The following is a 13,857-nucleotide window of genomic DNA, read 5'->3' as shown; positions in this document are numbered from 1 at the left end:
GGCTTATGCCACATGCCTAATATCATGCAGTGATCAACTGGTATAGCCAGAAGTAAGAGAGAGAAGAGGAGAACTTCTAGAAATAAGAAGAGTGAATATTTGGAGGACGTGTTTATGGAGGAAGGGAGAAGGGTATGGTACACAATTTACACAGCAACACCCACACCGCCAGGAATGTCAAAATAACTAAAAATCCCTTATTGAATCTAATCCATAAATGTAATCATTTATTTATATTTACCTTACTACTATTTATTAAATTCCTAACAAGGTGTAAAACCTTTCAAAAACCATTAGTTTCCCATCATATGATCTTGAGTTTCCCATCTATTTGCCTCCCCAGTGTCTACGTTGAGGGTCCCAAGGAAAAAGACCCCCGTCATAATCAATTCAAAGATACCTGAAGGCCCAGAATTCATCCTGAGAAACTGAAAGAGTCTTGTGTTTCTGAGACCAGGTGTTTCCCCTGCTGTTCCCCATCCACACATCAAAACCCGCATCTGCCAGAATGAAGCCCAGGCTGCTGCTGGGCAGGTTTGTGACCCAGTTACTGGAATCTGCCAGCAAGCCATGCTGCAGGAACACAACTGGTCTGGGACCTGGAAAGCAATCATGTTTAGGAGTTAGCAACACCAAGCTTCAAAACAAACATGATATCCTGCTAATCAGAAAAGTCACAAAAGATCACAAAGCAAATAATGCAACAGAAACAAAAGACTGAGGTAGCATTAGCATTCAGTGGTAACTGTACTATAGATACTGTGTGAAGGGTGCCTGGGAGCTGTATGTTTTCCTTGGGCACATGAAGACACTTCTCAGCCATCCAAGGTGCTCTGGGGCTGGGCCATGAGGAAGAAGACTTGACCTTAAAAGACCAGGAAGTCAGGCTAACCAAGAAAAGACCTTGGCAACATATGGGGACCAGTGGGGCAGGACTGCCTTGTTCCAAGAGGCGCTCCTGCTGGTCATCAGTAAGAGAGAAGGCGCGTCGGCACCGCGGTGGTCTCTGCTGGGGAAAGGACAGTTAGAGCGAGGCAGAAGGAGAGCACGCTGGGGGCCAAATTCCTTGCTGCTGGTTCCAACCTGTGCCTCTTCAGACACTTAGTGGAAAACCTGAGGCTGTGCAGCTGACTTCACAGGGCAGAGTCCTGAGAAAGGAGGACGGGTTTCAATGGGGGTGGGAGAACCGAGGAGGGGAGAGCAGGACAGAGAGTGGGGCAGCCAGACCAGGACTGAGCTGGAAAGGGGGTCAGGTGCCAGTTTTCAGGGACCAGGAGTCAGCTGCCTACATCTTTATTGGAGTATAATCTTTATTGGAGTATAATCTTTATTGGAGTATAACATCTTTATTGGAGTATAATTGCTTTACAATGTTGTGTTACTTCCTGCTGTATAACAAAGTTAGTTTCAGCTATACGTATACATATATCCCCATATCTTCTCCCTCTTGCATCTCCCTCCCACCCTCCCTATCCCACCCCTCTAGGTGGTCACAAAGCACCGAGCTGATCTCCCTGTGCTATGTGGCTGCTTCCCACTAGCTATCTGTTTTACGTTTGGTAGTGGATATATGTCCATGCCACTCTCTCACTTCGTCCCAGCTTACCCTTCCCCCTCCCCGTGTCCTCAAGTCCATTCTCTACATCTGCGTCTTTATTCCTGTCCTGCCCCTAGGTTCTTCAGAACCATTTTTTTTTTTAGATGCCATATATATGTGTTAGCATACAGTATTTGTTTTTCTCTGCCTACCTTTTCTTGATGGAGAGTATTTCAAATTCCCCTGAAATCTCTCTGCACTTCCCTCCCTAACCCCCCAGAAGGCTTCAAGGGAGAAATTTGGGAGTTGGCAAGTTGAAGATATACCAGGAAACTCTTTAAGCATCACCAATAAATAACTTCTGGATTCCCACAGGCAATTAGGAGCCACTGACACTTTCCCAGGAGGTGAGCGTGAAGCCCAGGAAAGTGCAGGCGGCCAACTCAGGCATGTGCCCACCACGCATGTGTGCCCACCATGCACGTGTGCCAGTTATGGTGGCTGAGGGGCTTCCAACAATACCTGCAAATCCCCCACTGCAGCCCGTACCTACCATTCACCCCTGCACGAGGCTTAAAACATTCCCAGACCCCTCACCCTACACTCCATAGAAGGGTTTCCCAAAGTTCCTATATTTGCCCCATACATTGAATTTCCATGGACTTGGCTTTGCCTAAAACAACCACTACTGCAATCCAGGTTATAAAGAGTCTCTGTTTAACAGAAAAAGAAACAAAGAAAATATGTTTAATTACTTTGGAATTTAAATAAACTGTTTACATTAAGGGGTAATCTGTGGACATCCATTAACTCTATGCCACAATCAGCTGGGTACCTACAAAATGAAAGTAACTGCACAAGGACAAAGAGAACACAGCTACACACACACACACACACACACACACACACACGCACAAACCGACCATGCAGACCCCAGGGTGACAGCAAAGCCATCCAGTGTGTGTCGGGGGACGGGGTGGTGGAGAAAACTCAGTGATTTGTTAAGACACCTGTCACAGGGGAAGGGAGCGGATCGAAGTCACTTTTTTTTCTAATTCTCTTTTTGTTTGTTGGGATTCCCCCATCCCTCACTTCAAGCTGAATACGAAAGCTCAATGAACAGATATAAAAGATGGCACCAGATAGGAAGAAAATACTGAATCTGTTCTTGAAAAGCCAGGTGTTTTCAAATCTGGAGGATCTGGGCCAAGAACTGCAAAGCATATGGCAGACCCCACGGCTTTCCCGTGGGAAATGCCAGCAGGGGAGGAAAGGGGCTGGCATGGAAAGGCACATGGCTGAGAAATGGCACCTCAGCAACCTCAGGCCTCTCAGCTGTGTCCTACTCATTCATCTGAAGAGATTTTCCTGAGAATTTTACTGTGTAATAAGCAGTGCACTAGAAGTTAAAAAAAATCAAGTGATTCAAAACACACGTTACATTTTGTATAAACTTGTCCTGCTACCTACTCTGTGCTAGTCACTGTGTTGGATTCAGGGACATGAACGTGGGTAAGCCATGCTCCCTCCCCCACGGAGCTCCATTCTAGTGAAGGAGACAGACACACGATTACCTTCTAGCCCAGTGTGGAAAAGGCCAGACCACCACGCAGGAAAGCCCAGAGGAAAGAGAAAAGTACTCAGCCAGGGGAGGAATATTTGAGCCGGTTCTTAAGTAAGAGACAGACTGCCCCACAAAGGGTTCGGGTGAAGAAACGGCAGCCTGGATTGGCAGAGAACTGACACTGCATCCCAGGCCTCAGCCAGATGGGACCCCAGAGGGTACTGTAAAATGTAAACGCTCCCTATAGGAGTCTGATGCAAAGGCAGCTTGGGGAACCGCTGGTAGCGCGTGTTGCCTCGTCTGACCTGGGCATAGAGGGGATATGAAGGACTTCCCTCAGGGGTGCACATCCTTGTAGGTGTGGCCAGCTCCCTTTCCTCCCAGAACAAAAGGGGCCTCTAAGGAGGAAGCTGCAGAGGATACAACCCACTGGGCTTTCCATGCCCGTGATTCCATTAGACATGATGGGCCACCAACAAAGGGAAAATATTAACAAATCCTGTCCCGGGGTGGAAAATGGGTGCTAAACTGCTTGTCCCTTCCCTCTGGCATTTAGTGAATGCAAAAGGGCAGCAGAATAGACAAGGGCACTGTGACGGGCCTACCCACCTGTCTGCCAGCTTCTCCCACCTGCTCCTAAGAGGGGGGGAGTGGGGAGAAAGGAAGGCATGATGTCATCTTTCCCATCCCGCCACCAATCAAGGATTTAAGGATTTGTTGGAAAAAGAAGTTTCTCTCTAGGAGGGTTAAACCTACTGCCATTCAAATGTTCCAGTGAATTACTTTAATCAGATTTCTTTTCATCCTGCTGAGAGAAGCTGACTGAATTAACAGCTAGTTATATTATTATGCACCCCTGTGCTCTAAGGCACTGTGCTGAAAATCCTGAGAAGTTAGTACTATTTCCATTTAACAGAACAAGAAATTGTGGCTACGAGAAGTCAAGTAATTTGCACAAGATTGGATAAGAGCTAGTAAGCGGGGGAGCTGGGATTCGAATCCACATAAGTCTAATGCCAGGGTCCACGCTCTTAGCGGTTTTGCTACGGGAAAGGCTAACAACAGAGAGTCATTCTACAACATACAGAGGCCCTCAGGGAATGACAAGCCAAAGAGAGAAAGCTATTTTGGAGGGAGTTGGACCAAGTGCTTGGAAGAAAGGAACCTCTAGTAGATGGATGGAGGAGACAGAGAACAGGAGGCCAGGCCACGATATGCAACCTTGCCCGTTCAGGCAATTCTTCCAAGGACCAGCCTAGCCCACACACTCCAGCACCTGCAGCCTGGCCTGTCTTTGAGCAACAAACCAACAGGTCAGGACAAGGGCTGCCTTTCCTGCTGTGCCCTGCAATTAGCTTGTCCAAACTGGCTGTACGAGGGCCGGGGGCTGAGGGAAAGGCCTAAAAGTACCTTGGCCCAGAGAGGGCAAGTGACTTCATCACAGTCACCTACGTAGTTAGCACAGAGCCAGCAAAGAGATGCATCCCGGTGACGGGCCGCCACGGCGCTGCCTGCCTGATGGGGCCAAACGTGGGTGGAAGTCAGGAGGGAATTACTCAGCCTCCAAAAATGAATCTGCTGAGCCCACAGCCTCACAAGAGGAAGATGACCAGGCGCACGGGGAAGTTCCTCCTGCCTCCCAAGCACTGGCCTTCTCTACCAGGGCAGTGTCTGGACAGGCCTCCACCATGCTCAAAAATGGTGTGAGAAATCAGCTGAGGTCCAACAAAGAACCAAAAGAAGGAGGAGGAGGAGGCGATCACAAAGATCAGCGCGTTGGCATGAAACAGACTTTGGTTCTTACTGGATATGAAACCCTTTAGAATTTACTCAATCTCTCTGGAGTATCGATGTCCTTTTCTAAAGTGGGGATGATACAATGGTTGATAAATAATAGTGACTCACAATAATAATAATAAATGTACAAATGTAATAAATCATTACTAAAGAGAGGCTTATCTCCAAAGCACTCATCATCAGGAACTTAAGCAATGGAAGCTGGTACGCAGGTTATCTAAATCAAGCACTTTGCACACTGTCCCTTGATCAGAGACATTGCTGCAGTGCTAAGAGCCCAAGGGGCAGACATGCCATCACAAGCCGTGGGAATCCTGCCTTTACTACCAACCAGCTACTTTATAATGAGCAAGTTAATTAACCTCTGTAACCTTGGTTTCCTCCTCTGTAACAGGGGGTAATAAGAGCCCTTACATCCAAGAGCTGTGTGACAAGTCATGTGACAGTTCACACAGAGTGCAGCACATGGCCCAACCACAGGAAGCGTTCAGAAAGGCATGCAGACTTTGCCACTGCCCAGATCACTGCACTCACATTTCACAGTCACCCTGCTGGAAAGGGGGTGACCCTCGGCAGAAGGAAACACAATAGTGCCGGGATCACAGAGCAGGGAAGAAAAACACCCCATCCTCAGGATGCCATTCGCCCCACCAGCAGCAGTGGTGGTCACTTTGATCGCTAAGCAACAAGAAGGCAGCAATCGGTCTGTCTCATTCACTGCAGCCTCCGTGGCACCCAATGCTGAGTCTGTCACGTGGCGCTCGCTCCAGGCAAATTTGATGACTAAAAGCAATAAGGAAGGAATAAAGGAAGGAAAGAAATAATAAAAAAAAAAACAGTGCATATTCACACACACAGAGACACCCACCCCACATATACCATGTGCACTTTCCAGGGCGCTGCCTTAATTAGAGTTTACTGCGTACCCAGGATGGCACTATGCCATTTATGTTATTCTTCCTACGTTACAGATGGGGACTCTGAGGCATAGAAAAAAGAAATAATTTGCCCAAGGATGTAAATACAATTAGTATATGGTGGAACTGGGAACCATGTGATTACGCGACACCAAAGTGCTTGTTATCTCCATGCCAAACTGCCTTTCTGCTTCCCCTGCCCTTCTCTGCTACCACAGCCTGCCTTCAGACAGAGGTACGGTGCTTCCGAGCTCAGGAGGATCCTTAATTCAATGTGGTCTTGGGCAAGGAACATTATAAAGTGCGGATGCTTTGGTCAACCCGGTCCCCAGGAGGACCAGGACTGTAGAAGCGGGTAGACTGAAGCCTTGGGCAGGAGAGATTATCAAGTAATGAGAAAAGGTTTGGGCTCTCCAAGAGCTCACGGTCTAGTGGGGAGGACCGAGGTTATAAGCATCATCACTGACATAACACGCTATTATTTATTGTCTTACCTGTCTTAACTGCTATGAAGGAAACACACAAAGAGCAATGAGGCTATGTAGCCAGGGGCCACCCTGAGCGGGTGTGAGCAGCTGGGGAATTCCTCCCTGCAGTGACATCGAGGTTACGCGGGAGGAAGGGAGGGAACACTGGAGGAGGGAGGGGTGCCGAGCAGAGCACTCGCTTCCTTTCCACTCTGACTCTGAGCCCCAGCTCCAACCTGCCAATACGAGACAAACTGTGCTGTGCAGCTGACACTGCCTTGTGATGCTCAGTTACGCAGAGGGTCTGAATACAGCCCCCTACCCAGCGTGCCATCAAGGTCCAAGCGAGCCTGGGCGTGAGCTCAGGGAGCTAGAGTCAACAAGCCCGGGCACTGACTAATGGCCCTACATCTGTCCAGTGCCACTGGGAGGCGAGGAATTACATCCCAGCTGATCAAGGCCTCTGTTTAGCTTGTTAGAGCACTGTGTTTAGGAAATGGTTTCCTTAGGAACCACGTACAAGGGAAGAACAGAAAACCCAGAAATTGGTCAGAAACCTAAAGCATATAATCAAAAAATAATAATAATTTTTTTTAAACCATAGCCTGATGGTCTTTTCCCCCAAAACCTAACTCACAACCCAGGTTGTGAATTTTCAATTATGACTCAGAAAGTTCAATGGGCAACCCCAAGGCAAAGTTCAAAGACCGTTTCTGCACAAAGGCAATTACTCACACTCCAGAATGCACTTCACTCACCAGGCCGTCAGACACATACTGCTTTTCAGATATAAATGTTCCACAGTTGGCGCTTTTTTTGATGATGGCTTTATTTTACAGTTTATTTCCCAGTTAGGCAGAAGTAAGTTGGCCTCGCTGTTACTGCTGCTACTTTATGTATTTTAGGCCAGGCCTTTCTCTATTTCTTTGTTTTAACCAACTGAAATAAATACGCTGACTATCATAGGATCAAGTTGCTCAATACTTATTACATAAGGCCGCGCACTCCATTTCAAAGAACCCTGAACCCGGAGTCAAACTGGCTGGGCCACTATCTTTTGACCTAAAGCAAATCCCCTTCCCTCTTTGAACCTGTCACGCCCAGTAAAATGAGAGTGTTGCTCTAGAACCTGGGTTCCCAAACCCAAGGATTTTCCCTTGGAATCCACTAGGGAGTTATGTTAAAAATGCAAGTTCTCCAAACTGCCGGCCCAGGCAGGACTCTGAGATCCTTCTAGTGTCAGCATCCCGTGACTTTCTGAAATAAGGCTGAGCAGATTAAAATATAACCACTTCCCTATAAAGGATGGATGTCTGAATTTCAATTCCCTTATTGGAGTTGGTGCAAAGTAGGGGTAAGCTCAACACTTTGATAGAGAAGTTTGCTTAACAATGAGAAACAGCCCACATACACTCCACAGGTCACTAAGAGCTTTCTAAATACACATTTCAAGCTTCCTAATTAGTAGAGGTCTGACCAGACAGGCAAAGGATTGCCTAAATCAGGGGATTCTTTAAAACAGTGTGGTATTGGTACAAAAACAGGCATATGGATCAATGGAACAGAATAGAGAGCCCAAAAATAAACCCACACACCTATGGTCAATTAATCTTTGACAAAGGAGGCAAGATTATAAAATGGGAAAAAGACAGTCTCTTCAGCAAGTGGTGTTGGGAAAGTTGGACAGCTGCATGTAAATCGATGAAGTTAGAACACACCTTCTCACCATACACAAAAATAAACTCAAAATGGCTTAAAGACTTAAACATTTAAGACATGACACCATAAAACTCCTAGAAGAGAGCATAGGCAAAACATTCTCTGACATAAATTGTACCATTGTTTTCTTAGGTCAGTCTCCCAAGGCAATAGAAGTAAAAACAAAAATAAACAAATGGGACCTAATCAAACTTACAAGCTTTTGCACAGCAGAGGAAACCATAAAAAAATGAAAAGACAACCTACAGAATGGGAGAGAATATTTGCAAATGATGCAATAGACAAAGGCTTAATCTCCAAAATATACAAACAGCTCATACAGCTCAACAACAAAAAAACAAACAACCCAACTGAAAAATGGGCAGAAGACCTTAATAAGACATTTCTCCAAAGAAGACATACAGATGGCCAGTAGGCACATGAAAAGATGCTCAACATCACTAATTATTAGAGAAATACAAATCAAAACCGCAGTGAGGTACCACCTCACACCGGTCAGAATGGCCATCATCAAAAAATCTACAAACAATAAATGCTGGAGAGGGTGTGGAGAAAAGGGAACCCTCCTACACTCTTGGTGGGAATGTAAATTGGTAGAGCCACTACGGAAAACAGTATGGAGGTTCCTCAGAAAACTAAAAATAGAATTACCATTTGATCCAGCAATCCCACTCCTGGGAATATACCCGGACAAAACTATAATTCAAAAAGATACATGCACCCCTATGTTCATAGCAGCACTGTTCACAATAGCCAAAACGTGGGAACAACCTAAATGTCCATCGACAGATGAATGGATAAAGAAGATGTGGTACATATATACAATGGAATTAAAAGAATGAAATAATGCCATTTGCAGCAACATGGATGCAACTAGAGATTAACATACTAAGTGAAGTAAGTCAGAAAGAGAAATACCATATGATATCACTTATATGTGGAATCTAAAATATGGCACAAATGAACCTGTCTACAAAACAGAAACAGACTCATAGACATAGAGAACAGACTTGTGGTTGCCAAGGGGGAGAAGGGGAGGGAGAGGGATGAACTGGGACTTCGCGGTTGGCAGCTGCAAACTATTACATTTAGGATGGATAAACAACAAGGTCCTACTGTAGAGCACAGGGAACTATATTCAGTATCCTGTGATAAACCATAATGGAAAAGAATATGAAAAAAGAATGTCTATATGTGTATAACTGAGTCACTGTGCTGTACAGCAGAGACTGGCACAACATTGTAGATCAACTCTACTTCAATAAAGAAAATGTTTTTAAATAAAAATAAATCAGGGGATTCTTTACTGAGTCCACACACCCTCTGCATCTTAATATAAAATTTGTGTGTGCACAAGTGTCTGTTTTATTTTACTAGAGAGAGGATCCATTGCCTTCACGCACTTCAGAATCCCAATTCTGAAGACTGCCTGATATACCCCTTAATTAGGCCACCCACACAGACAACGTGGTGCTGCTGGTTGCTGTGAGGAACACAGAGGTGACAAAGACACAGCCTCTGCCTTCAAACAGTGGCTGCAGGGAGGGATGGTGGGGAGAGAGAAGTACACACGTGAGTTAACCCCGAAGCAGAGGAAGAAAAGCACCTCAGGAGGGGTGTTAGCAAGGCATCTGGGAGTTCGGAGGAAGTGTGTCTCCTTCATGCTCAAGCAACATGGAGAGTTGGCAGTTAAGATGGGTGGGGCTGGAAGGACAGAAAAAAAAAAAATGTTTTTAGGAATGTATAGAAATAAAGATGGTGGGCAGGGTGAACACCAGTCCAGAGGGTTGTGTCGCCAGCTGAAGCCCAGGGAGAATTTAGCAAAAGGGAAGTAACTCATTTGGATTTCAGCATGTGAGAGAGCAGTTCTTTGATACTTATCACAGATACAACTTCAGTTATACCATCTGCAATTTGGCTATGGTGCCATTTTAAACCTGTGCAGTTGATAAATGATAAATGTTTCTTAGATGATGGGTAAACACAGCTGGCAACCAGTGGTTCTCAAGCACTCCTCATAAACCTTGTGAAAGAGGTGTTCTATCCCATTCTACAGAGGAAGGCACCGTAGACATCATAGCCTATAACTGTAATCACTAACTAGTTTGAGGAATCATGAAGCTCTTGCACATATCCATGGTGAACTTCAAAGGTCCACTGCTGTATAAAATGAGGGTGAACAGTAAAGACAACAGCTAGAACAAAATATTAAGGAATGGTGTTATCTTCACTTATTAGACTCATGAAGATTGCTGAGTGGCAATATCATATAATTACACCTGGGTTCTACGAAGCTTAATCCTGCAAAACTACATAAGATGGATGAGAACAGGGAGGTTGGCAGAAAGGAGAGCAGTTGGCATGGGTAGAGGAGCCATGTGGCCAAGTCCTGTGATCATAAAAAACTTCCAATGATCCCCAAGTGAGGCTCTACATACAATCAGAGGGGGTCACTGAGACAGGACTGAAAGATGCTCACCACACAGCTTTAAACTAAGGTTCCACAAGGAATGTGGTACCTATAAATAAATAACGGAGGTGACATCGGCAAGATGGCAGAATAGGAGATCCCCAGCCCTAGCCCCCTCACAGAAATGCCAACTTAGCAACTATCCACAGACAAGAATGCCTCTGTTAGCATCCCTGAACCCAGGGGTAAGGTTACAGCATCACAGAAGAACACAAAAACTGAGAAAAACTACATTAAGAAGGGTAAGAGGAATAGCCTCACTTCATCCTTGATAAATGAATAATGTTTTAATGTATCTTGTAATGACTTATAAATAGTACAGATGTATGGCATTATTTTCTTAAAAGCATTAACTTCTTAAAAGATAAACAGACTGAATTTCCCTATTCCTGTTTTGAAATTCTTTCTCTCTCTCAGGTTCTGAGCTTATTTCAGATGGCCAAGTAAATGGTCACAAGATGATAAGGTACGATGGTGGCCTGGCAAAGAGAAGAAAGGGCTGGACTGAAGCCATGTAACAGGGGAGCCTAGAGAGGACCTGACAGCTCCTCCAGGATGGGAGTCAAGAGTGACTATGCAGTTTCTGGTCTACGTCCAGGAGGACAAGGGAGTTATTAATAGAGGGGGGAAGTCAGGAGAGGAAGTGGCATGGATGAGCTGGGTTCCATGTTGGGTGTGAAGGACTGTGTGTATTCTTTTTGTCTATCTGTCTTAAATAAGCCAAATCAGCACCACTGACAACACTGCTCCTGAATGGGAGTGAAGGACAGTGCAGAGCCTCAGCTCCGTGCTCTGCCTTGGACCATGGAAATGCAAACCATCGGAGAAGCACCGATGCAGTTTTCAGGAGAATCACAAATTCCTTTAGATAACTAAGTCACCTGTCACAGATTTCCTCCAAAACTCGCCTCTGAGCTTAGCTCACAGCAGGTGTTATACACATACTGCTGATCCTCTACAGGGAGGCCTCGGCAGAACAGAGGAAACGGGTGGGAACTTAATGCTATCACCAGACTTAGTTTAGAGTTCGTTCAGTCTGTTCCCCATTCTGAAAACCAAGGGTATCCACTGCCCCAATCCACACAGCCCTGCCAATAAATGAATGAATGAATATAGAATATAACCCGTAGAACCAGAGAGTGATAAAGACTAATGGGGAACTTTGAGATCATCCCAGCCAATCGACTGTTTTTACAGATGAAGAATCCAAGGCCTACAGAGGAGAAAGCACAGAAGTATTTAGGGGCAGGCGGAATTCTCCTGATTCTTCTTCCTACCACCTGAGAGAAAATCAAAAAGGATGCTCACTTCCCAGGGCACAGCACCTTCACCTGCAGTGGTTGAGATACATACCATAGGGCATCTGGCACTATTTGCTTTAATTGCTGTAGGAAAGAGAAGCCTGGAGGTGGATATAGAAAAAGAAGAGGAGGCACATTCTCTAAGCATGTTTTTACTGTGGTTCCCTGCATTTTTTAACAATGGCTCACACTACTAATTATTAGTCAACTAACCACTTTTAAGAGAAATAATATCAATACCTATTTTTCTTTATATGGGATCCGAAATCTGTATACAGGGTTTACTTTTTTTAAAAAAAGGGAAGGAAATCAAGATCATATGTTCACTCTGAAATAAAATATGTTTTGTGTGTCTTGAGCAGAAGAAAAAATAGAAGCCCTTGCTGTAACTCATTGCTCATTTTGTAACATGCTTTTAAGAGGATCTGTAAATAATAAAATTCTCAAGAGTTAGAAATTAAATTTCAAAGACAGCATTGGCTGTCTTGACCAGGTAACATTACTGAAAGGCTCATTATAGCTAGAATTTATGGCAGAACAACATGGATAAATCAGATTATATTAAGAGAAAAACAGATAATGATACAAAGCTCACATTAACACAGAGGGCTTTTAAGTTCCCTTTGAATAAAAATTTTCTACTCACATAAAATTTTAATTGAAGAAGAGATAGTTATCCAATTACCTTAATCTCACCTTAATTTCCTAAGGAAAGTTTCTAAAATCAGAAAATGTTAAAAGAAAAAAAATAAGCTACATCTGGAGAGGTGATTGACTAAGGATCAGATCCTTATTCTGATGTCTAACAATTTCAAGTAATCTATCTAGAAATTCCTCAATCTGCATTGGAAACCGCAGTTTTGCTTGAGTTATGAGAAAAAGAAAAAAATATGCATATATTTTAAGCCCAAACTATAAGAACTTTCATATATTGCTTATGAGAGTAATTATCAGAACAAGACCACATGAAAAGCAATTTAACAATATCTATCAAAATCACAAATCCATATATCCTCTGACCCAAAAATTCTATTTCTGAAAATGTATCTTATAAATAAACTTGCACACACAAGGTTACTTACAGCAGCAATATTTGTTAATCGAAGACTAGAAATAGTCTAAATGCCCATCAATAGGACACTTGTTAAATAAGTCATGGTACAGTTATACAGTGGAATACTATGTATCAGCAGAGATAAATGATGAAGTGCTCTCTGTATGGTATGGAAAAATCTCCAAAATATTAAGTAAAAAATTCAAGGAACAAAAGAATGTGCATTATAAGCCACATTTTATATTAAAAGGGAAGCAGGGAAAAATAATAATTTATGTTTGTTTCTAAAGAGATTTTTTTAGAGATAAAGAAATTTAAAATAAAGAGATTTTGGAAAGATACATAAAAAACTGGGGAGGTGGAGAATGAGATGGGAGGGAGGTATTTCACTGTGTATCTTTTTATTCTCTTTGATTTTTGAACTATGTGAATACATTACCTATTCAAAAAATTAAGTAATTTTCAAACAGCAAGAGCTATCTACTTAATGCTCAAACCATTTTATTAAATGCAATGCTTCCTTATAACAAAGAAAGCAGAGATTTTAGCATATCCTCAAACAAACCTGACCTTTGAACCTTTAAGTGAAATATGAAATTAGATGACTCTTGTCCTTATTCCTTTAAAAGAAGAAGTGTTTTTTATATACCTTGCATAAATGTAACATGTTGAGTACTTTGGTCTAAAAAATAATCCCATTTCAATGTTTTCAAGTTAAATCTGAACTTGGTTACTGACATAAAAAAAGAGCCAAATTCCAGCAATGCTGTAAAATTTTCAGAGCTTTCCCTTCTCACCACAGAAAACACCCATACCTCTGTCAGAATTGTTCTTCCTCCCGTGGGGGATTCGGTTAAGGCAAAGAATATATCCATCTTCTGTCACAACTAGGTGTTCCTCACTAGGGAATCCCCAGTGAGAGATAATTTCACTCTGCGGAGCAAAGGAGAAGACAAAGTGTCAATGACATTCTCCAGGTTTTACTTAAGAAATGAACTGTTACTGAAATTTCAGTCTGCTCAATCTAGTAG

The 13,857-nt window shown here is 43.5% G+C and overlaps 1 protein-coding gene across 4 annotated transcripts in view; it reads right to left on the bottom strand.

Annotated features, from left to right (window-relative positions):
• Positions 1–13,857, bottom strand: part of LIPA (lipase A, lysosomal acid type) — a 107,608-nt gene that overhangs the window by 13,860 nt on the left and 79,891 nt on the right. For 2 of the 4 annotated variants that reach the window (XM_036828038.1, XM_036828037.1), the window contains exons 3-5: positions 13,642–13,759; positions 5,433–5,681; positions 401–599 (exon numbers count right to left, since the gene is read on the bottom strand). In XM_036828038.1, the coding sequence (XP_036683933.1) occupies positions 401–599; positions 5,433–5,681; positions 13,642–13,759 (566 nt within the window). The remainder of the gene's footprint in view (positions 1–400; positions 600–5,432; positions 5,682–13,641; positions 13,760–13,857) is intronic. The other 2 variants (XM_036828041.1, XM_036828039.1) reach the window with 1 other exon arrangement.

The sequence above is a fragment of the Balaenoptera musculus genome, chromosome 16 (genome assembly GCF_009873245.2).
Source record: "Balaenoptera musculus isolate JJ_BM4_2016_0621 chromosome 16, mBalMus1.pri.v3, whole genome shotgun sequence".
Lineage (NCBI taxonomy): Eukaryota > Metazoa > Chordata > Mammalia > Artiodactyla > Balaenopteridae > Balaenoptera > Balaenoptera musculus.
The sequence above is the reverse complement of the archived record's forward strand: the minus strand, read 5'-3'. Positions and strand labels throughout refer to the sequence as shown.